We start from the raw sequence: 23290 nt of genomic DNA, 5'->3' as shown, positions 1-23290 counted from the left end.
GACATTCATAACCATATCCATTTAAGACCCTAAGAAGTGTTCTGCTAAGATAAAGTCTTGGATGATCTGGGTCTGCTGACTAAAATCTTAGATATGGGGGAAGATGGCAGGGAGTCAGGCCGCATGATTGATCCCACAATCCTATCAGGATGGGCTCAGAGGGCCCTATGTTTCCTAGGGAATGCAAACTATGCATTGTCAATGGAGCATAGACGTTCCTTGTTGATTAAAATAGAACCCAGACTAGGTGAACTAGCCACCACCAAAGCTGGTCCTGTGGCAAACGAGGGTCTTTTTGGTGAGCCGTTCATAAAGGAGTTGTCACGTTTCAATAACAGGTTCTGAACACTGGACAAGGCCCAACAATCTATCAAGATGGTCTTTAGCCAGCAGATTTTTGGGAGGCCAGACGAGTTAGAGGGCGCTCCCACAGCCACACAAGATCATAACAAATTTGCAGGTTTCTACCCCTCAAGAGGTTGTGGCAGAGGACGCGGCAGAAAAGAAAACTTCAGAGGAGCCAGCAATGTGCCAGGTGGAACCACAAGGTAAGAAACACTCCTTTTGTCCCACCAGTGGGCGGGATGGGGGAGACTGCAATGGTTCAGCTATAAGTGGGAGTCCATTACAGGGGACGCATGGGTGATCCAAACAGTGAAAGGGTTTCATATAGAATTCCACACCAATTTTCCAGACCCCGTCATTTAGTCTTCTAATGAGAAGGGGCACAAGTGGTACACAGGGAAGTGCAAGACCTACTACACAAGGGCCATGGTTCAATCTGTTCTCTACCCTGGCACATTTCTGAGCAATATCTTTCTGGTTGAGAAAAAGGATAAAATGTTCAGACCAGTAATAAATCTGTCGGATTTCAATCAACGAATGGTATACCGCCATTTCAAAATGGAAGGAATTCACCTTCTAGAGAAGTCCTGTTGCCCGACGACTGGTTGGTATGGCTTGACCTAAAGTACGCCTACCTTACCATCCCGATATACCCTCCCGCCTTCCCACAGGAGGTTTCTGCAGTTCCAGTGGGACGATCAGGTCTACAAATTCACTTGCCTATCGTTCGGGTTGTCCTCGGCACCTCAGTGCTTCACCAAAGTCTTGCGGCCAGTCGTGGAGTGGCTGCGAGCATGGGGTGTGCAACGTATAGTGAGGCTGGACAACATCCTTTTGATGCACCACAAGAAATCGATCTTACTCTCTCAACTCAAGATGATTCAATACCTGCTATCTGGGGTTTATTTTGATCGATCCGAAGTTAGACTTTGTCCGGCACAACAAATGACTGTACTAAGGTTCAAGTTCGACACGGTATGCCAATGCATCAAGCTACCCAAAAGCAGATACTTTTGATTCGCAGGGAGTTGCGCCGAACTTTGATGAGGGAGAAAGTTTCTCTACAGCACTTTGCTCAGGTTGTGGGCCTCCTATCATCTTCAATCCATGCGATCTTTCCAGGTCCATTACACTACCAGGCCCTGTCGTACCCCCAGGATATTTCTCCTTCTCCAGAAGCGTGCACTGAGCGTTACTGGTGGCTCTAGCATATGCAGGACTGAAATGGGAGGGCACTCGTTGTGAGGATACTACCACAGGAGGTCGTTGGTCAGAGCAAGAGGAGTCTTTACACCTCAATTGCCTAGAGCTACTGGCCGGATCCTTTGTGGTTCGGAGCCTGGCCGCCAACATCTATGAGGTGAGCTATATAAAATGGTTAAGGGGAAGGAAGACTAGGGTTCTAGCAGAATTGGCCAGGGACTTCTGGAACGAATGCCTGGTTCACAAACTGTCAATCATGGCGGAATTTCAGCCGTGGAAATTCAATCAGACTGCGGATTGGCAATCCAGGCACCTACCAGACTACAGTGCCTGAATGCGAGACCCCTCTTTACTTCAGAACCTGAAGGTTCGGTGGGGTACGTGTCAAGTACATCTTTTTGAATCTTGGCTCAGTTACCAGCTTTCAAATTTTTTTCAGCTGGATCCCCTTGCAGAAGCAGCAGATGCCTTCCTGCAGGATTGGAGTCAATTTCAGGGGTATGCGCTTCCCTCAAACTCACAGCATTGATCTGGTGTGGGCGACGTCGCTTTGGAAGTCATAAGTTTGGGATCCAGTTCTTCTGGAACTTTCTATGGATTTTCCAATCCAACTTCCCCGACTCCTCGGCTTCTGACAGACTCGCATGGCAACTTGCAACAACTGATTCAGGAAGGGACTCATGAGTGTGAGGATTACAGGGATGTTGGGAAATCACTTGCCTTTCTGCAAGGGTTTCCTCCCTTATCAGAAGAGCCTGGGCAAACTCTACAGTCAAGAGGTACACGTCCGCATGGAGGAGGTGGTCACGCTGGTTTTACGACAGGGTTTGGATCCCGTGGGGCAGCTATAGAGCAGGTGGTCAACTTCTTGTTAGAATGGGTAGACAGAGGTCTGGCTTACCGCGCGCTGAATACATACAGATCAGGGAGCTCAATGGGTCATCGTCCCATACATCAGTTTCCGGGTGAGGAACATCCGTTAGTCTGTAGACTCTTAACCAAAGCATTCTTGCCTATGGACTTGAATGTGGTTCTACAACTACTATAAGCATGGCAGGAAAATACATATCTTTCCTATAAGGAGGTAACGGATATTACCATTTCTACTATGCCTAATATCGTGCAAACTGTTTTTGGATGTTGGGCCCTGGAGGTCACAGCACTTATGTTCACTTCAGAGGAAGTGTCTTTCGCGTTTGCACAGTGCACCAAATCAAACACCAGGGTGGTTCACCAACTGGCTTTTCTGGGTCATCCAAAACTTTCGTGGGGGCTTGGGGCCGATTAGGATTGCGGTGAATCTGCATCCTCCGGGCCGGCGGTGGCTTCCGCCAGCCCGGAGGATGCAGATTCACCGCTGCGGTGATAGAAAAGACCCCCCCGCCAGATTAGGATGGCGGGGGGGGGTCGGGAAGACCGTCCGCAGCTTTGACCGCGGCGGAAAAGCTCTAATATGGTGGCGTTGTCTATCAGACACCACCAGCCATATTAGGATGCATGGGGAAACATGCTTTTCCACGGCGGCTTTTCCGCCGTGGAAAAGCATGTGGTCTTTTCAGTTTGGGGGCCCGTTGCGGGCCCCCAAGGTTTCAAGGGGTGGGGGGTGCACATGGGGGGTACCTATGGTACCCCCCTGCATTTACATGAATAAAGCAGCAGGCACCGCGCGGTGCCTGCCGCTTTGTGCATGCAAATGCACTGCATGCAGTTTTAACATTGCGGCGGGTGCTGCTTTAAGCAGCACCTGCCGCAATGTTAAAAATACAGGATGTGACCGCCAGGGTGGCGGTCACATCCTAATTCGCACGGAGGGACCTCCGCTGCCCCTGCGGACGGTCCCTCCACCTCTGGGGTGGCGGATGGACGCAGGTCCGTCCGCCATCATAATGACCCCCTTAGTTTGAACTTTCTTGTGTACAGTCTGCCACCTTACCCAACTAATCTTTACAATCTCATGTCTGTGGTTCCCCTGTTTTGCTTTTTGTAATTTCAATGTAATTGTGTTGTGTTGTTGACTTTCTAACTGTTTTGGTACTCGTAAATGCTTTACACATTTCTGCTAACCCTGACTGCTGTGTGTCATAGTAATCACAGGTTAAGCTCAGGATTACATTCCTGACACCTTTGTCTGGACCGCACGTTAATGACTTTATTTCTTATGGCTAACTACCATCCACACCAATAAACAATTCACTCAGTTACAATATTCAGGTATTTATAACTACTTGGAAGTACTGTTTCCTTCCTGGGTCACACGCCTCAATTAATTTGGAAATACAGTAAATATTCTCAAGTCTTGAAGCCGCATCCAGCAGACCACATTCTATTTGTAAGAAAGAAAGATATGAATCGATCTCTCAAAGAAGTCTACGCTACAGTCATACATACTACAGAACACTTTCATAGACATTCATGCAGCAGCACATTGATGCAGCACATAACAAAATCTTCAGTTCAAATACAGTGAACTGTTATGTTATGTTATGTTAAGGCCGTACTTTTAGAGCGCACGGCTACCCCAGGAGGTGTCCCGGCGCTTTGGCAAAGAGGCCTGAAGTCCTAGAATACAAAGGCAAAAAACGCTACAGTCACAGTGATTACACGGAAAAGAGCATGGTCTTCAGCTCTTTCCTAAAAGCTAAAAGGCTGTTAGCTTTGCGGAGGGAGAGAGGGAGCTCATTCCAGAGGCACGCTGCCATATATTGGAAGGACCGTCCTCCCATCCGAACTCGTTTGACAGTAGGCACCTCCATTTTGGCCAAATCAGCTGACCGCAGCATCCTCCGTGGCACATAGAAAGCAGTACTCTTTCTAATGTAGTTGGGACCTACATAATGAAGGGCTTTGAACGCCAGCGTGAGAATTTTGAACCTGATTCTTTTAGAAATAGGTAACCAATGCAACCTATTTAAAAGCAGAGAAGCACCGGCTCTTCTTGGCAGGCCAAATATGGCTCGGGCCGCCGAGTTTTGAACGATTTGCAGTCTAGCCAGAAGATACTTGGGCAGGCCTGCAAAAAGCGCGTTTGCGTAATCTAACCGTGACCCTACTAGTGCCTGGACTATAGTCTTTCGATATTGCAGGGAAAGCAGTGGCAGAAATTTCCTCAGCATTTTAAGAATGCCGAAGCATTTCCCTGCTAGTCCCATAATATGGGGACGAAACGATAGATCGTCATCAAATACCACTCCAAGATTTTTCACTTGGGAGGATGACTTCTCAGGAGGGAACATGTCCTGAGGCCACCATGACTTCCAGCTCGGGTCGGGGGCACAGCCAAAGAAAAGCAGCTCAGACTTATCCGAGTTGCATTTCAGGCTGTGCCGCTGAAACCACGCAAAGACTGCACTCAGACAGTCTTTGATCCTGTCGCCGTCAAAGACCTCTCCTTTGCTGCACGTGAACAGGAGCTGGGTGTCATCAGCATATGAGATGACCCGGGCCCCAAAAGCCTCCGCTACCATCGCCAGAGGAGCCCTACAGATTTTAAAAATGGTGGGGCTCAGAATGGAACCTTGAGGAACCCCGACCTCTAGCGATGGCATTTCAGCTGAGAACGGTGGAGCCCAGATCACCTGTCGGCGGCCCGATAGAAAGGATTGGAACCAATCCAACACCGTCCCCCGCAGTCCGATCTCCCTGAGTCTTAAAAGGAGACCAGCATGAGGGACGGTGTCAAAAGCCGCCGACAAGTCCAACATGACCAACATCGCCTTTCCCCCTCGATCGAGCGTCTCCCTGATGGCGTCGGTCACCTCCACGAGGGCTGTCTCCGTGCTATAATTGGCACGGAAACCCGATTGAGAATCACAGGCATCCTTTGGATTACGTGCATTACAGTCTCACTGCGCTTCCTGTTCAGCCGTCCTTTCATTATCACCAAAGACCAGCACCATTTACACCACCTCCCTTCTTGCTATATTCAGAATTTACTCTTCTCTCACGCTTTATTCTTCTCCACTTCTGCAAACAATCACTGATTAGCTTACATGACCCTCCAACCTAACCGTCACAGAACAAGGCCTCCATTTGCTGTAACATTTGCCTGTATATAAAGTCTGCTTCGTATCATGCTTTCAACATGAATAATTCTTATATACTTGGGCTTTCCCTTTCAATCAGATGTCTGCATACCTTTTAATTCCAAGAGTTTATCTTGCAAGGAGGCATGTTCTCCAATGCTCTTCAGAGTCTGCTCCACGACCACATCTTCTGGAGGTTTTTGGGCCTTCACGTTATTACACCTGTGGATTACAGAGTAATGCAGGAAAATGATTCTCAGCAGCATACTCGGCTTACTCTAACTGAACTCTGTCATCTACACCAGGGGTGTAGCACACTCTGCAGACACTCACTGCTTCATCCTACGTGGCTTTCTCTTATGGATTTCACTGCACTCTCAACATACTTTTCACTGAGTCCTGGATCAGTCAGTGGTTACAGGAAATGTGTGGTTCCAAGATCTTTCACTCTGACTTTGTTTAGTCACCAGTCAAACAAAAAGTGGCGAAGAAGATGTTATGGCTAAGATACATCAGCCTTTGTTCCGGGTTCTCACCATTTGCAATGAAACACAATTCAGTAGGTTTGAGGCCGAATCACTGACAGTCTACAAAAGCCCAAATGTTTTATGGTATACAACATATGGCCATAAAAGCCATGACCAAACACATTCCTTTTGCATGGAGATTCACAAAAAGAGGAACCAAAGTAAAATCATATGTTTTAAGTGTCATCATTAAACACAGTAAGAGAGTTTCATGTCACTAGCCTTAAAATACCACGGTACGGGAGGGTAAAGGGGGGGATGGGTGCAATGGTTAACGTTGTACTCAACCAAAGGACACATGAGTCATGTAACATGAAACCGGGCCCAAATAAAGATTCAGAAAGACCCCCACACCATGTTGTATGAGAGCTGAGCATCACACAGTATGCACCATGTGGACTGCCATAAGGTGCACCATTAGGAGCATCGCCAGAACGCATTCAAGCAGTAGTATCCAAGCTTCCATTACAAAATACCAACAACGAAACCTACAGGGTTAGGGCATGTGTTGAAAACCTCATTGCAATGTTATTTTTCATGCAAATTGCTGAACCGGTTTACATTTTGGGATTTCAGTATAAGGTTTACGGATCTATGGAAATCCAGGTCCTCAAGATAATGTTATAAGGCTATTTGCTGAAAACGCATGTGGCATCACGTCAGGTTATAGGTTAAAGCACTACAAAACCCTCAATAGTCTAGTTGTGTGTTAACTCATCTGGGTGGTGTTACTTATTCTTTTGTGGACAAGGATACACGCATAGACTCTAAAGTTAGGTTACTGCTCATCAAGAACCTATATTGGTGTGGTTGAAAGAACTTAAGGCAAGTTTTCCCTTTCTGTAGTGAGTTTGCTTTTTCAGTTATGTGTCCCGGTAGCAGACACACTTGATTTGGTTTCCACATTGCATTTCTGCATATGGTTTGGACAAGGAGTGATCTTTACACATTTACAAAGAATTTCCCAAAGCTCAGAGTGGAGCCCAAGAAGGGGTTTACAGAGATGGAAAGGAATGTGACAGCTTCAAAAGTGCTTTGAACATATTTAGAACCTTTATTTTCAATTGAGGTGCCTCAAAAAATGAGGACTGACTGTAAGAGACCATAGTACAGAGGCTAGAAGAAAATCCACACAGAGAAGCCCCTCAAAATAAGCCTTCTCCAATTGTTATGGAGAACTATAATCAGGTAATTAGGAATTCAAAACCAAATAATCTACAGGAATAAGTAAATTAGGTAAAGATCATGAGAGCAACACAAGATCCAGGTGCATTTTTATATGAGTCATCAGTGATGTCACTGACCATGTCATGAATGATGTAATTTGTGACATCATCAGCAGTGGATTGGGGGCGTGCGAGTTATAGTTAGTACAACTGACTATAACAGAGCAATTTCAATGCTTTTGTACAAGTGAAATGTCCAGCTAACTATAACACCCCTAAAACCTATGTTTTTTTCAGTGAATTTCTAAGGATTTTTTAATTCTAATTCCTAACTATAACATGTTTGAAACCTATGGTTTTTTCAGTGAATTTCAAAGGTTTTTTAAATGCTAATTCCTAACTATAACATGTCTGAAACCTATGTTTTTTTCAGTGAATTTCAAAGGTTTTTTTAAATGATATTTTTTTAAATATATTTCTTGTTCTATTTTCTTCTCATAATTGTTTTACTATATATTTTTTAATTTTTTTTAGATATCTTATTTTTCAAGTTACATTAGACAATTTTAATAAAAATGTATTTAAAAAAAAAATATATATATTTTTTATGTTCTTTTAAATATATTTATATTATTTTCTTTATTATTAATTTTTTGGGGAGTTGAGCACCCAAAGCGCACCCTTTTGTTCGCCACTTTAAACTCTTGTGTAGGATCTGCGTACGGTGTGCAACGGGTACGACTTTTCCAATGCGTACGCTATGCGATTGGTACGCGACTCTTAGCGCATACGTGACATGTACAGATTACACGACGTGACCGGTCGCGCAGTTGCGTGTGATGTCATACGATCATCAGACGCGGTGGGTGCACGACTCCCGCAAAAAAATTTAATGTTAAAAAACGTATATATTTAATATAAATATTAACACAAGCATTATCTGAACTAATCATAAAAATATTCTTTAACTTTCAATAAAGTTATATTGCTTATAAATACAATTTCGCGAAGTTGCGCTGGGTGCGATTTGAGTACGTGCTGCGTACGCGCAGACTACGCGTACCCCATGTGACCAGAAAAAAAGAGATCTGATTGGTTCATTACACTTCCTATTGTAAGTATGAAGGACACCACCCATTTCAATCACTCTTGTTTGAACTTCCTGAGGAGAAGACATCTTCTGTCAAGATCTGCTCTTTTTAGGTTTCGACTGCAAAAAGCTGCGCAAGCAGCTTTTGCGCAGGAGAAATCTTATGAGAACTGTAGTGTGGCTTTGGGTCGGCCCTCGTCATTCATTGGCTGGCTCCATAAATGGAGCCTAGCCATTGGACGAGGGGCCTGTCCGTCAATGCCGGACCAGATTCGGAGGCGTTCCCGAGATTCTTTGGCTTTTGCCGACGTCACGCGACGTCAGCCGGGAACGCCCCCGAATCTGGTCCGGCATTGCCGGCACCTGATTTTCGAGTATTTTATCCGCTGGCAGGTGCCCACCCTGCCAGGGACCTTGCCGCTGTTGTGGTACCCCGAGCGAGTGCCCACCTCGCTTAATATTTAGATTTAAGGCCGGTGCCCACCCGGCATTGCTCCGTGTATTCACCGCCGCGGCCCCGAGTGAGAGGAGGAAGCAGCGCCCGCCTTCAAGCCCGGGCCGCGCTGGGATTGGCCCAGCCGGTCGAGCCCCCTTCCGCGTCATCGCAGGAGGAGGAGGAGAGAGCCGGAAGGAGGAAGCAGCCTGCATCGACCGTCCCGAGGCTCCCGAGCACAGGAGGAGCCCCGGGGAAAGAGAGCGTCCCTCTGCGGCCCCGGAGAGTCCCGAGGAGCGGGAGCTCTCCTCCAGCAGCCGCCGGACCCGGTGAGTGCCTGCAAGGGGAGAGGGGCGTCGGGACACATTGTCGGTGTCGGGGAGAGAGCGAGCAGCGAGAAGGCGGCAGGTGAGCAGACACCTAAGCCTGGATGCAGGCAGCAGGCACGAGGCTCTGGCTGATGAGAGGGGCGGAGAGCGGCAGCGGGAAGCCTGTCTCCATAGGACCGTGATCCCCCGGCATAACAAAACACGGTGAGAGGATGGGGCAGCGCCGGGGAGGGTGATTGTGGCTCACCAGTCCCCGCCACCCGCCAGTGAACCCTGGCGCTGTCATGGGTGATGGAACCAGCTGCCGGGGGTCTGAGCCACGACAGATCCTATCTGGGTCTGCGCCCGAGGCTGCAGGCGCCTCCTAGAGTCTGTGTGCCATCGGGGCAGGTGCAGAACATTGGCGCCTCCTGGCAGTGGATACATGATGGGGGTATTCTCTGGGCACCGTCGGGGGGTAACAGAAGCAGCAAGTAGGACAGATTGACACTCGATGGCGTGTGTGCCCATCACAGTCCAGAGGCAGACACCCATTCTTCACTGTGTACAGCCTCTAAATCCACCCCCCCCCCCCCATAGCTTCCATGCACCCCTCTGCACACGCCACCCTGCTGCTCCTCAGCACTGCTCACCACCTCACAGTCCTGCGTGCACCATGCTGCATCGCTGCACGCCCCCTCTTCCGCACACCTACCCTGAGCCCCTGTCTTTTGGTGCTACCCAGCACTGCGCAGCTCCATTCGTCAACTGAGACCCCCGCATATCCGCAGAAACCCCCTCAACAAACCCTTCTCTCGTACCTGAGCCTCGCACACGTGCACCCCCCCCCCCCATCATTTTCTCAACCCACACACTCTCACCCTGACAGGCTCCTCAGCCCTCACATCGCACCCTGCCTGGTCCCTCTTCGTCTGTATCCAAAACCCTGCACCCCTCGCGCATGCACGCAGGTGAGGAATGGGTCAGCCTGTCTGTACTGTAATGACACCCAGGAACAAAGCCCTGGCAGGGAGCGGTGGAGGAAGGGGGGCAGGGGTGAATGGAGGTAGGGGGGGGGAGTAAAGAAACGCGGCACCTGCTGTTTATTTAAATCAGTCCTGGAGATTATGGTCGGCAAGGCATCACTGCATTGCTGCACTGGGGGCGTGGAGAGGTTTTGAACAACGGCGGTCGCCTGGCATCTTCGAACTTCTTTCTAACGTCATGAATTGTTTAAAGCTAGCTTTTGGTTTCAGGCTGCATTTTTTATTTCCCAGCACAATGTCTCTTCTCTGTTTCGCTGTTCACCCGCGCTCCTGCCCCAGATATGTCCCACACGCCTTACACTGCTGCGGGGACCGGGAGCCGCCGTGTGATTAATAACTGTGATGAATTGTGTTTCTCTGGGCGCGCGTGCTCTTCAATGTGTGAGGACGGGAGGGGCTGCGGGTCTCTGGTGGCTCTTATGTCCCCGCTGCTTCTGTGTTATTGTGGGGGATTATGATAGCTGTAATAGGCTGTACTTTGGAAATTGAAAAAATGCGCACATTTCAAGTGAGCAAATCGAGTAATTCTCTGCATTGCTCTGAATGCGCCTCGTCAGTGGTCAGGGCTAGTAAGCGCTATATACATGCAATTACAATACAATACAATACAATGAGAATGATTTTTAAGGCAGTGCAGCGACGCGCATGGGTCGGTTATTTTTCAGTTTTTGAGTTTGTGTATAAGCCGGGTCGGGTTTGTTTTGCTCCTGCCTCTGTCTGCCCCCACGCGTTGTCCCTGCTCAGAGCTCAGTCCTCTGCGCGCTCACTCTGCACGCAGAGGGATGGATGGATGGCCAGGAGGAGGTAGGCACGTCCCAGACGGATTATTAGTATTCACGGCTCCCGTCGCGGCAGTCCCGCGAGATCTGCAAGTAGGCCGCGATTTCAGCTTGTGGCTGGAGTGGATAAAAGAGGATGGGTGTTATTATGAGCCATCCCTGCCTCCGCTTCCACAGCAGAACTCGCTCACCCCGAGAGTGAATTAGAAGGAAAGAGAAAAACAAGCATTTACAATGCAACGGTTTCGCCTTTGGAAAAGTTAGAGCGATTGGCAATGTAAAGGACAATGCCATTTATTTATCTGTTTTCAAAACCAACACAAAAACAAATGTTGTCATTTACAATGCCAATAGCTCAAACTTTTCCAAAGGCGAAACCGTTGCATTGTAAATGCTTGTTCTATTTTGCACACCTGTTTCTCAGCAAAGTTGGAGAAATGGCAACTAATCCACCATCTTCTGATTCAGAACACTCTGGAAATGAAGAATTTGTGGCTGAACCTCTCCCTCCAGAGAGGTATTCTTCAATTGTGTGGAAGTTTTTCACTTTCCTCCAGGGCAGAAAAAAGTTAATGCCACGAAAGTAACTTGCAAAATCTGCAAGGCGGTCTTGTCTAGGGGAAGTGGCGGTCCCCAGGGCCCTGGAGGGCTCCAGGAGGGGGGCCACGCAGCCCCCCTCTCACAATACAGAAAGCCCCGGGATGGTGGTCCCCGGGGCTTGGGGGGGCAGTAGAGCCTCCCCCACAAATTATACTAGGAGGGGCTTTTGAGCCCCTCCCAACAATTTATTTTGTAGCCCCGGGGGTGGCGGTCCCCGGGGTGCCCCTCTGGGCCCCCTTTAAATTTATTAATTTTGGACCGCCAGGGGCTAATTATAAAAGAAGCTCCGTTCTATTTATTTTGTATTTATTTTTTTACGGCAGGATCCGCGCACCCTGCGCGCACTTTGCGTTTTTAAAAAATATATAATTTTGGGGGGCCTGGGAGTCCTTCTGGGACCCCCTAAACAGGTCAAGAGGGTCAGTGTATTTCTACCATGCCCCCTTTATACGTTTTGCACACTTATTCCACACACTTCTTCAGCCTCGCTTCTACCGAGGCACAAAATGGCTGCCAACAGTTCCTGGTTTCGAATGTTGACAACCACTTGACAGCCAATTAGCATTCAGCGCGTGATCGGGAGGGTGCGCTCAGGGTGCGCGGATCCACCGCGGCTATAGATTTATATGTACTTTTAACTGTAATTTTCTCAGTAACTACTGAGCAGATTAACACCATTTAAGCAAAAGGCACATGTCTGAACTGAGGACTACCTCTTTGCCAAATTTGGAGTAAATCCTTTCAGCAGTTCGGGCTGTAGCTGTGGCTAAAGGTGCTATGGGAAATTGCATGGGGAAAACACATTTTGGGACCCCCCTTTCTTACTCCGCCCCCGCTACACGCATCATCCAGAGACTTTCAGGATAGGAGCGGACTGAAAGTTTTGAAAATCTCGCAAAGATTTGTCAATCGGCGCCAAAGGTATTGGAAATAGAATGTTGTGGATTTCCTATGGAAAGTAGGTCCTAACTATAACTACCTACTGCCGACCACCAGTAGGTAATATACACACATACACACTCATTTATATATACACACATATATATATATATATATATATACATACATACATATATACATACATATATATATATATATATATATATATATATTACCTACTGGCGGTCGCCAGTAGGTATATATAGTTAGGATTTTTTCCCTATGGGATTTTTGAAAATTCTATGTCTAATAACTTTGGCGTTTGTGGACGGAATTGGCTGAAATTTTCAGGAAAATGGAACATTTTGTTTCTGAGCAGCCCCTGAAAATTTGGGGGGGGTTCGTCCAGGGGGGTCCGAGAAAAAAGGGGGGTCCCAAAACGTGTTTTTAACATTGAGTTTTCCATAGGGCGGTTAGCCTCACTTTTAGCCCGAACGGCTGAATGGATTTGCACGAAACTTGGCAAAATTGTAGGGACTGGTAGCCCGATGTGCCTTTTGTAGGTCTCAATATATGTGCTCCAGTGGATTTTGAGAAATTAACGTTTAAAAAAAGATATATATCTGTAAGCGCGGACCAGGCAGCGCCCCGGTTCGCGGACCTTACGCGTATCGGAACTTCGCGTAGCGAAGCTGATTGGTTCTCCGGTGTCTGTCAACATTCTAAACAGTCCGGAGCGGCCGCCATCTTGTCTCTCGGTAGGATTGAGAGACAAGAGGAGGCCAAAACAAAGGGGGAAATAACCATAAGGGGGTATAGTAGATCCTCCCTGACCCCCTAGGTTTAATGTGGAGGCTTTAAAAGGGCCCCGCGGGGCAAAAAAAAAATATTTTTTTTGTTTTTTTTCGTGGGTAGCGCCCGGTCCGCGAACCGGGAAGCGTTCTGGGCAGCGTACTGCAATGAAAAATGAATGATAGACTTTTCAAATGCTGTATGTATGTCTTTCTTGTAACATAACTGTCTGTTTCCTTCCCTTATACTTACTGTTCTTTTTTTTAAAAAAAATTTTTGGGTTCGCTCCTGGTTCGCGTACCGGTGTGCGAACTGTAAGCGAACTATAAGAAATAGAGATTGGCAGAGTTTCAAAAATTCTACCAATTTTTTTTATAATGGGGAGGTAGTTCTGAAAAGAACTTATTTTTTTGGTTTTTGTTGTTTTAAATTTTTTTTATTATTTTTCTGAACATTTTTTATATTTTTTTTGTTTTTTCTGAACATTTTGTAATTTTTTTGTTTTTTTGGGGGGGAGGGGGGAAACAAAAATGATTCATTGAGAAGGGCTCAACAGGAGCAACGAAAAAAAGAAGAATTTATTTTTTGGGGCGTTTCGGGCAATCATGATTTCTGATAGCTCTCATTATAAGAATAATGCTTCTTTCTCCGTGGCAAAGTGTTTGTCCGCACCACACGCACACTTGCCTTACTTCCCCCATGTCTATTTGAATATTCGGGATCACCTCCCTCGCCTCTGGTCCCGATATTTCTTTCACAGCAGATGTTCTCACCATTGCCAGGGGATTTTCTTGTTCATCACGCAGCTGGGCAGCACTATAATTATTTGGGTGCCACCTACTCATATGCCTGTGCATAGTATAATTGCCGAAGCTGTACTTCTTGTCAGTGCCCCTTGACAGTCGATCTTTGCAAATACGGCAAAACACATATCTTGCGTTAACTTTTTTTTGCCCAGCTGGAAATGTAAAAAATTGCCAGATGTAATTTTCCTTTCTGTTGTACCTCCTGGGCTCCTCTGGCAAAAACTGAGGCTCTTCCTCCTCTTCCTCCTCTTCTTGATCTTCCTCAAACATTGGTTGAGCAGGTGGTCCTTTCTTCCCTTGAGGAGGTGGGGGTGGTGGTGGGGGAACACTACCTGAAGCAACAATGGAAGCCATTTCTCAATAAAGTAAAAGGGTCTTTCTCTCACCAAGATGAAAGTCAGAGTGAGGAAAGAAGGAGGGATTTTCATCATTTGGGAAAAGCAAAAGTTCTCAACCAATGAAAAGTGTTATTTTTAGGTCACCTGACCTAGCCTTCCATTATTATGAAACCAAAAGTGAAATGAACCAATGAAAAGTTTTATTACCAAGTCACATGACCTCTCACGCTCATGTTACGCGCTGCGGAACGCTCCCCGGTTAGCTTCCGGTTCGCTGCGCTTCGCGCCTCGGTCCGCGCCCCGGGACACTTCCGGGTGCGCTAACGCGATACGTCACAAGACGCATTACGCGGCAACGCGATACGTCGCGCTTTCGCGACGCGACGCGGATCGCTTCCGGGTCGCTGCGCTCCGCGCCTCGGTCCGCGCCCCGGGGCACTTCCGGGTGCGCTAACGCAGTACGTCATAAGACGCATTACGCGGCAACGCGATACCGTCACTATGTTGATTTCTTACCGGTTCGCGGACCGGGTCGCGGCATCTATTTGAGCTAACGGAAAGCTTCCCGGTTCGCGGACCGGGAGCGAAACAAAAAAAATATTTAAAAAAAATAATTAATAAACATATAAAATATATTTTTGTATTTAAAGAAGAATACATTTTACAGCTATAGATATTAGCTTTTAAAAAACCAATGAAATTCACTGAAAAAACCATAGGTTATAGACCATATATAGTTAGGAATTAGCATTTACAAAACCTTGAAAATTCACTGAAAAAACCATAGGTTATACACCATATATAGTTAGGAATTAGCATTTAAAAAACCTTATTTTACTCACACAAAACCATTGAAATTCCATATATAGTTAGTTGTACTAACTATATATCGCGCACCCGCAATCCACTGCTGATCATGTCACATATTACATCATTCATGACATGGTCAGTGACATCACTGATGACATCACTGATGACATCTCAAATGACATCACTGATGACATCACTGATGACATCTCAAATGACATCACTGATGACATCACTGATGACATCTCAAATGACATCACTGATGACATCTCAAATGACATCACTGATGACATCTCATTTGACATCAATGGTCACATCACTGATGATATCCTTCATGTGACAATACAATGCATCTCCTCACACTTTAATATAACCTCTGTTACACCCAGTGTTAAATACAGAATATATTTTTTTAAACAATTGACACACCAATACTAGTTACTACATACGCACTCACTGATTCCTACGTCTACACACACATTCACTCATTCACCCATACAATCATTCATACATACAATCACTCATCTTTACAACACTATCATATGCACTCATACACCCTATACAGACACTCACACTCTGCCACTCATCCTTGGAGTTACTCACACACCTAGTCAGTTCTGTAAAGAATCAATCACACTTCCATTTTCTAATCTATACAGTTAAACATAGAGTACCTTACATTTTCAAACATATTCTAACACATACTTAATCTCTTATAAATCATTGATACAAGAACACATTGATCTGCACAGAGTCACACATGTCCCAGCCAGCCACACACACACTCAGTCTCCCATACAAATACTTGGACAATCAATCAATAACCCATATAGTTACTTATATAGCTACTGATCAACATATGCAGCAGTTTACAGAATACCAGACATAATGATGCACAAATTAAGACAGTTTAGTCACTAACCTATGCATTCAGTGAGACACATTTAATCACTCACTCATACAGTCAGTCACGCACCTACTAAAACCTTCATTCAGACACTTATACATCCACTCATTCAGTTGTGATGTGATGTCAACAGTGATGTCATTTGAGATGTCATCAGTGATGTCATTTGAGATGTCATCAGTGATGTCATCAGTGATGTCATTTGAGATGTCATCAGTGATGTCATCAGTGATGTCACTGACCATGTCATGAATGATGTAATATGTGACATGATCAGCAGTGGATTGCGGGTGCGCGATATATAGTTAGTACAACTAACTATATATGGAATTTCAATGGTTTTGTGTGAGTAAAATAAGGTTTTTTAAATGCTAATTCCTAACTATATATGGTGTATAACCTATGGTTTTTTCAGTGAATATATATATATATATATATATCCAACACACCGTCACCTTCCTCACGCTCTGGACCAACACCAGCCAGGAAAAAAGCCAACGGGCACGGACCATTTGAAGTGCTCCAATTTTAATTAAGGTGCAGAAAAAAGCCTCATGACGTTTCGGCTCGCAAGAGCCTTGTTCACATGACAATGTTCATTTGAATGAAACACCATTTTATAATGCCAGTGATTGGATAACAATCGTCACATGGGAGGGTCGTGTTATGTCACAGTAAAGATAGAAGAGATACTATCCGTTTTCCACGGTGTACATTTTTAGAAAGCAGATAAAAACCACAGTTTGTTAACGAGTCACGGTAAAATACCAGATTCCTAACAATGGATACACACTATTTAAAGTGCAAATTCATACACAGATTATTCCAGAACAAATATATAAATTTCATCATATCTTCTAATGACTTGACTTGAATGACTTGACTTGAATGAATTGAGAATAACAATTGTTGGTGAAATACCAATATATACATATCATACAGTATTAAGCGCTCTAGTATAATAAAGTGCAAATGCATATTGGTCTTAACTGTGCAAAATTCGCAATAGTGCAATTCCTAATGTGCAACACCTAGCAAATGTGCAAAATGTAGCATAACAGTGCAAAAATTATCATATGATAAGTCACCTATCCCAATCTAGGATTCTATCATTACAATACTGTATCTTGTATATCCAATTAATATTTCCCAGAGACCATACATATGGTTAAAAATATTTACAAGAATATTCAGATCAACAGTCATAAGTAAATGTTTTTGATGAAAAATTACAAATCATATCTTGTTCCTAGGATATCTCCGCTTTAACACTATCTATACTCCATGTTACTGTGATTAAAAAGTATATAAAATCACCGTAAATAAAGTGCATCAAAAGGCTGAGTAAGAGTGACTATCAGGGACCAAAGACCCAACTAGTCTATCATACTCAGTCATACCCATCAAAACCAAATGAAATCAAATGTATTTAAACAATTGGCAGTAACTACAGGTTAACGTCAGATTCAAAAATCAAGAGCTTAAACATATAGAATATTTTGAATATTATATGCTACATTGTATAAGTCCCAGCCGGGCTAAAATTACACCAGTATTTAAGATTATATTCGATACTGTGTAAAAGCAGAGTTGACTAAGGTAAGCACGTATACAGATCCTCCGTAACATTAAGCCCCCCCGGGCTCTTGGTGTTGAGTGAAAGGATGTATTTGGTTTCAAGTCTCCTCAGTTTATTTTCCCTGTCTCCACCCCTCCTACTTGCTAAGACGGAGTCAATTACCCAGTATTTGAGCAAGTTATTATTACTCTGATGGATTTCCCTAAAGTGCCGGGCCACTGGGTAAGTATTGTCACCATTTGCAATAGCACGTAGATACGCTTGTGCACCGCAAGCTTCGTGCTACCCACATACATTAGTAGGCAGGGGCATTGGAGAACATAGACCGCAAATTCGGTTTTACAGGTTAAAACCTGTGTTATGGGGTGAGGGTGATCAGTGAAACCGTCCATGTATGTTTTAGTATTTATTCCATGGACACACGCTTTGCAAGTCTTGCAGCGGTAAAATCCCTTATTCTGTTGCCACCATGATGTTTTGTTAAATGGCTCTGGACTAGTATCAACAATTTTATCTTTAAGGGAAGGTGCTTTACTGAAAGTAAGTGAGATCTTTTTGGGAAGAGTAGCTCCAATGACAGGATCTCGGATAACTAGAGGCCAATGTTTGTTAATGATCTTGTATAATTCTTTATGTTGCCTGCTGTACCCTGTTATCATGTGGAACTTCTTGTTCTCAGAATCTACTCTGTTATCAAGTTCCACAGTGTCAAGTAATGTCTGTTTTTTACTTCCAGTCCAAAGCTCCTCCCTAATTAATAACATGGATTTCTCTATAGCTTTATGAATTGTCTGTTCAGAATATCCACGTTCCAAAAATCGTTTTACACTGTCTTCCTGAGCTACCTTCAGGTCTACGGGATTGCTACATATTCGGCGTAGCCGAAGCATTTCCCCATAGGGGATGCTTGAGATTAAGTGCGCTGGGTGAGCACTAGCTCCATGGAGTATACTGTTTCCAGCAGTTGTTTTCCGGAAGATTCTACTCTCAAGGTGTCCATCATGAATGTATAGTTCAGTGCCCAAGAATGTAATAGATTCTTGGCTAAGGGTGGCAGTAAACTTGAGATTCAGGTTATTGTTGTTTAAACTCTCAATAAAACTCAAAGCTTCCTCCTTACTTCCTTTCCATATGATCATCAGGTCGTCAATAAAACGATACCATCTAATCAAGTTGTTATTAACAATGTTATGGTAATTGGGTCTGAGGACCAGCTCCTCCCAAGCTCCCATGTGCAAACATGCAAAGCTAGGGGAGAAGCTGGCCCCCATTGCCACACCCTGAAATTGGCGGTATAGCTGTTGATTGAACAAAAACAAATTATTTGTCAAACAAAATTGAAGCATGCTCAATAACATTTTGTTGTGATCTTCAAACTCAGAGCCCCTTTTGGAGAGATAGTATTTGGCTGCCGCAATACCATCTAGATGTGAAATGCTGGTATACAGCAATGTAACATCCAGCGAGATAAGCCAATCCCCCACTACCCATTCAATGTCCATAATTTTGGTCAACAAGTCCCCAGTATCCTTGATGTCTGAGTCTAGATTCCGCACATACCCCTGTAAAAAATAGTCAATGTAGACAGAGGTGTGCTCCAGAAGACTGCCTCTAGCAGAAATTATAGGTCTGCCTGGTGGATGTTGGGGGTCTTTGTGCACTTTGGGTAAAAAGTACAAAATGTGTGTAATAGCGTGGTCAACTTTCAAATACTTGTACTCCGCTTCGCTGATAAGTTTAGAAGCCTTACATTTAGACAATTTTTGATGGTAATTCGTTTTAATTGTTGTTAATATTTGCATCTGAGTTCGTTCATAACATGTACGATCGTTGAGTTGAGCATATGCTTCTTGGTCGTAGTCGGTTTTAGACATGAGGACTACATTGCCCCCTTTATCACTTCCCCTCACTATGATATCCTTATCTTGTGAAAGTCTCTTAGTTAGCACCTCATACTGTTGTGTGCGAACATTATGTTGCCGTTTCATTTTCTTGTTACTTGATGTCTTGCTTTGTAGTTGTTTAAGGTCCCCCACCACATTTTCATGGAAGACATCTATATTGTCTCTGGGCAAAATTGGTACGAACACAGATGGTGGCCTGAAATGGGTTTCCATCGAAATTCTATTGCCCATTTCATCAAATGCTGTATTCTCGTTCCCATGAATATCTTCATAGCCAACTCCCTCTGTTTCCCAAAGTTCTGTAATAATTTTTGTACCTTGTGTGGCAATCATAATGTCGCTATTAGAGTTCATAATTTGGGCTGTGTTTTTATTCCGGTCCTTCAAAGTGTAGAATTTTCGTAGTTTTAATTTACGAACTGCTTTATACACATCACAACGTGTCGCCGCATAATTGAAATTGCAAGGAGATGCATAGGTCAAACCTAATTTGAGGATTTCCTCTTCATTTGCTGTTAGTTGTAAAGATGTTAGATTGACGATAGTACGGTTAATGTCCCCCGTTAATTCTGTACGGAGGCAGCTCCCTGCCCCCGAACTCGTCCCTTTCCACGTTTTTTCTTTTGGAAACCTCCTTTTTGACGCCCTATTTCTTTGGCGCCTTCGGTAATTTGCCCATTTGCGGCTTGACCTCTTTGATTCCGCAGCCTTAGTGATTTCAGTCTCTGCTGACACAAAAAAGCAATTTCCTGGCCCGGTGAAGGTTTGGGTCCACTATCCGCCTGTATTTGTTTGCGGCGGTCTGTTTCCGATTCCGTTTCTATGTCAGAGATATAGATAGAGTTGGAAGAGGCTGTGGAGTCTGATGCCGTTTGTTTTTGACGAACATTCTTAGGTTTGGGTGGGGCTGGCTTCACTGCCCCCTTACGGAGTGAGTCATATTTACGTGAAAACGTAAAAATCTGGCCCAACTCATAGTCATTGCGATCTCTCGCAAACTTGTAGGCTTTTCTTTCTGTGATTTTAGTTTCTTCCTTTCTAAGGCGTTCATTCATTGCTTTTAACAGACGTCCCCGCTCGTCCTCTTCCCCCATGGCCTCCAACTCTTCCTGAATGCTAGCTATTTCAACCAATAGTTTAGCTCTGTCAATATCGGCATACTTTATTAAGATCTGAACCTGACGTCGTGATGCGTCCAAATTGCACTCTGCCCATTCCCTCATGAGCTCAGGATTGGGATCCTCGTATGTTGGGGCAGTTAGTATACGGAGGCCTCGAGGTATTCGATTCACCTCACTGTAGCTTTGTAATGATTTTGATTCCCATCATTTGGATTGTTCTAGGCGGGATTTCTTTTCAAGCGCCTTAATTAGATCTCTCATCGCGCTGTTGTTACTGCCACTGGCGTCATCATTAATCCTTCCTCTGATGTCAATGGGAAGGGGGGTGCTATCAGAAACATCGTGGCTGCCAATGTTTCCCGGTCCCGAACATTGTCATTAGACATTTCCGCAATACCCTTAGAAAATGAATAAATACGGCGTTTTCACGTTTGCAGATGAATATCCACCAGTGTATTCAGCCGTGCACTAAAACTTCTCACCCACTAAAACGGTCCGCGTGCTTACTTGTTCAAAGGTAGATAAACTCAGGAACTTCAATCTTCCATGCCGCAAAATCGCGGACTACCTTGATCACGATTTTTCTAAGCAACGCTGGCCCGTAGTTCCTTAGGTCGGTGGGGGTCAGGCGCCTTACTCCTTCCGGGGTAACCACATCCAGTACAAAGTTCTGGAGAATGCTTCCGGTTTAGGCGCCGTCCGTTCAGAGAAGGGTCTCGTGTCAAAAGCCGGTCTGGAAACAACACGGCTAATATATCCAACACACCGTCACCTTCCTCACGCTCTGGACCAACTCCAGCCAGGAAAAAAGCAACGGACACGGACCATTTGAAGTGCTCCAATTTTAATTAAGGTGCAGAAAAAAGCCTCGACGTTTCGGCTCGCAAGAGCCTTGTTCACATGACAATGTTCATTTGAATGAAACACCATTTTATAATGCCAGTGATTGGATAACAATCGTCACATGGGAGGGTCGTGTTATGTCACAGTAAAGATAGAAGAGATACTATTCGTTTTCCACGGTGTACATTTTTAGAAAGCAGAGAAAAACCACAGTTTGATATATATATATATATATATAGCAGCAATTAAACCAACACTGTGTGACATTCCTGCCTTCTGAGAGCGCTTCATTGATTGAATCTTATGGAATATATATATATATACACACACACACACACACACACACACACACACACACACACACACACACACACATATATGTATATATTTTCCGATCGCCAATTCTTCAAAAGACAAAGAATACTCTAGGATACCCAATGCTGCTTCAATAATGGCAAGATTTGCTCGAACACCGACGTGTTTCGCCTTTCAGCTTTTTTACGGTATGGTGGTTGCTGCCATCTACATGTAGATTTGAAAACGTGTCCTTCCTAAATGTTGACTACTCCGTGTATGTAAATCGGCATGATGGCAGCAACCACCATACCATGAAAAAGCTGAAAGGCGAAACAAAAGCAGGAATCCATTGCCTTGGAGAAACTTAGAAAGTAAAAGACATAAAACAACAAATTAGAAAGCTGCAACGTACCTGGCTCAAAACAAACCCCAAGCAAGTCAGCTATCAAAAAAGCTAGGAAAAGGTACTATTCAGACAGAATTCAAAATGCTAAATGTGCAAATAAAGAATTCTATAAAATACTCAATGAATTCCGCAACCCAAATTGCCTAGAAGGAACTCATCCTGACACATTGGACTCACACTTAAAACAGAAACAAGGCACAAGCACTAACCCCTTTACAAAACAACAATCCAAGAATACTCTAACCCAGCCTCTCCGTTCCTTCAGACACATCTCACACGATGAATTTATGGACCTGGTCAAAGCCCTACTGACCCCTGTCCACCACAAACTTTCAAGACAATTCTTTTAACATCCTTTGCTGCCACGCCAGTAAGAAGAATCATCAACGATTCCTTAACTACCAGAATATTTCCAGAATAACTAAAAAAAGCACACATCCGCCCTATACTGAAGAAAACAAAGTTGGACCTGCTGAACCCTGACAACTATAGACCCATTACAAATGGACCTTTCCTGGGCAAACTGATAGAAAGCACAGCGTTCACCCAGATGTCACAATTCATTGAAGAGAATGACAAGCTCTCAGACTTCTAAACAGGATTCCGTCCGGGAAGAGGCACTGAATCTGCCCTCCTTGCCATCTGGGATGACCTGAAGAGTACAGTTGACTGCAGCGGGGTTGCTGCGCTAATCCTCTTGGACCTCTCGGCTGCCTTTGACACGGTTGAACATGACACTCTGAAACAAAGACTCTACGAAGCCGGCATAGAGGTAACCACTCTACACTGGATCACATCCTACCTTCGAAACAGAACTAATGTCATCCATACCCCACCTTTAACGTCCAAACCATACTCCACAAAAGCAGGGGTCTCTCAAGGATCTATCATCTCGCCCACGCTTTTCAACATCTACATGAAGTCATTACCAGTACTGATCAATCAATTTCACCTCACGTGCTATAACTATGCAGAGGACACGCAAATACTCCTTTAACTGGAATGCCCCAAAGACATTGAAAAATGCCCAATTTTCAGTTGTCTCAGAGCCGTGGATCAGTGGATGACTTGGAGCCAACTCAAATCAAATGC

The 23290-nt window shown here is 44.8% G+C and overlaps 1 protein-coding gene across 4 annotated transcripts in view; it reads right to left on the bottom strand.

The window, feature by feature from the left end:
• The window catches only part of LOC144756203 (E3 ubiquitin-protein ligase TRIM39-like), a 115087-nt gene that overhangs the window by 48292 nt on the left and 43505 nt on the right, over window positions 1-23290 (bottom strand). For all 4 annotated transcript variants that reach the window (XM_078645810.1, XM_078645811.1, XM_078645813.1 and 1 more), the window contains one exon: window positions 5683-5792. In XM_078645810.1, the coding sequence (XP_078501936.1) occupies window positions 5683-5792 (110 nt within the window). The remainder of the gene's footprint in view (window positions 1-5682; window positions 5793-23290) is intronic.

Source organism: Lissotriton helveticus, chromosome 5_1 (genome assembly GCF_964261635.1).
Source record: "Lissotriton helveticus chromosome 5_1, aLisHel1.1, whole genome shotgun sequence".
NCBI classification, from domain to species: domain Eukaryota; kingdom Metazoa; phylum Chordata; class Amphibia; order Caudata; family Salamandridae; genus Lissotriton; species Lissotriton helveticus.
Note: the sequence above shows the minus strand (reverse complement) of the source record. Positions and strands in the feature narration are given on the sequence as shown.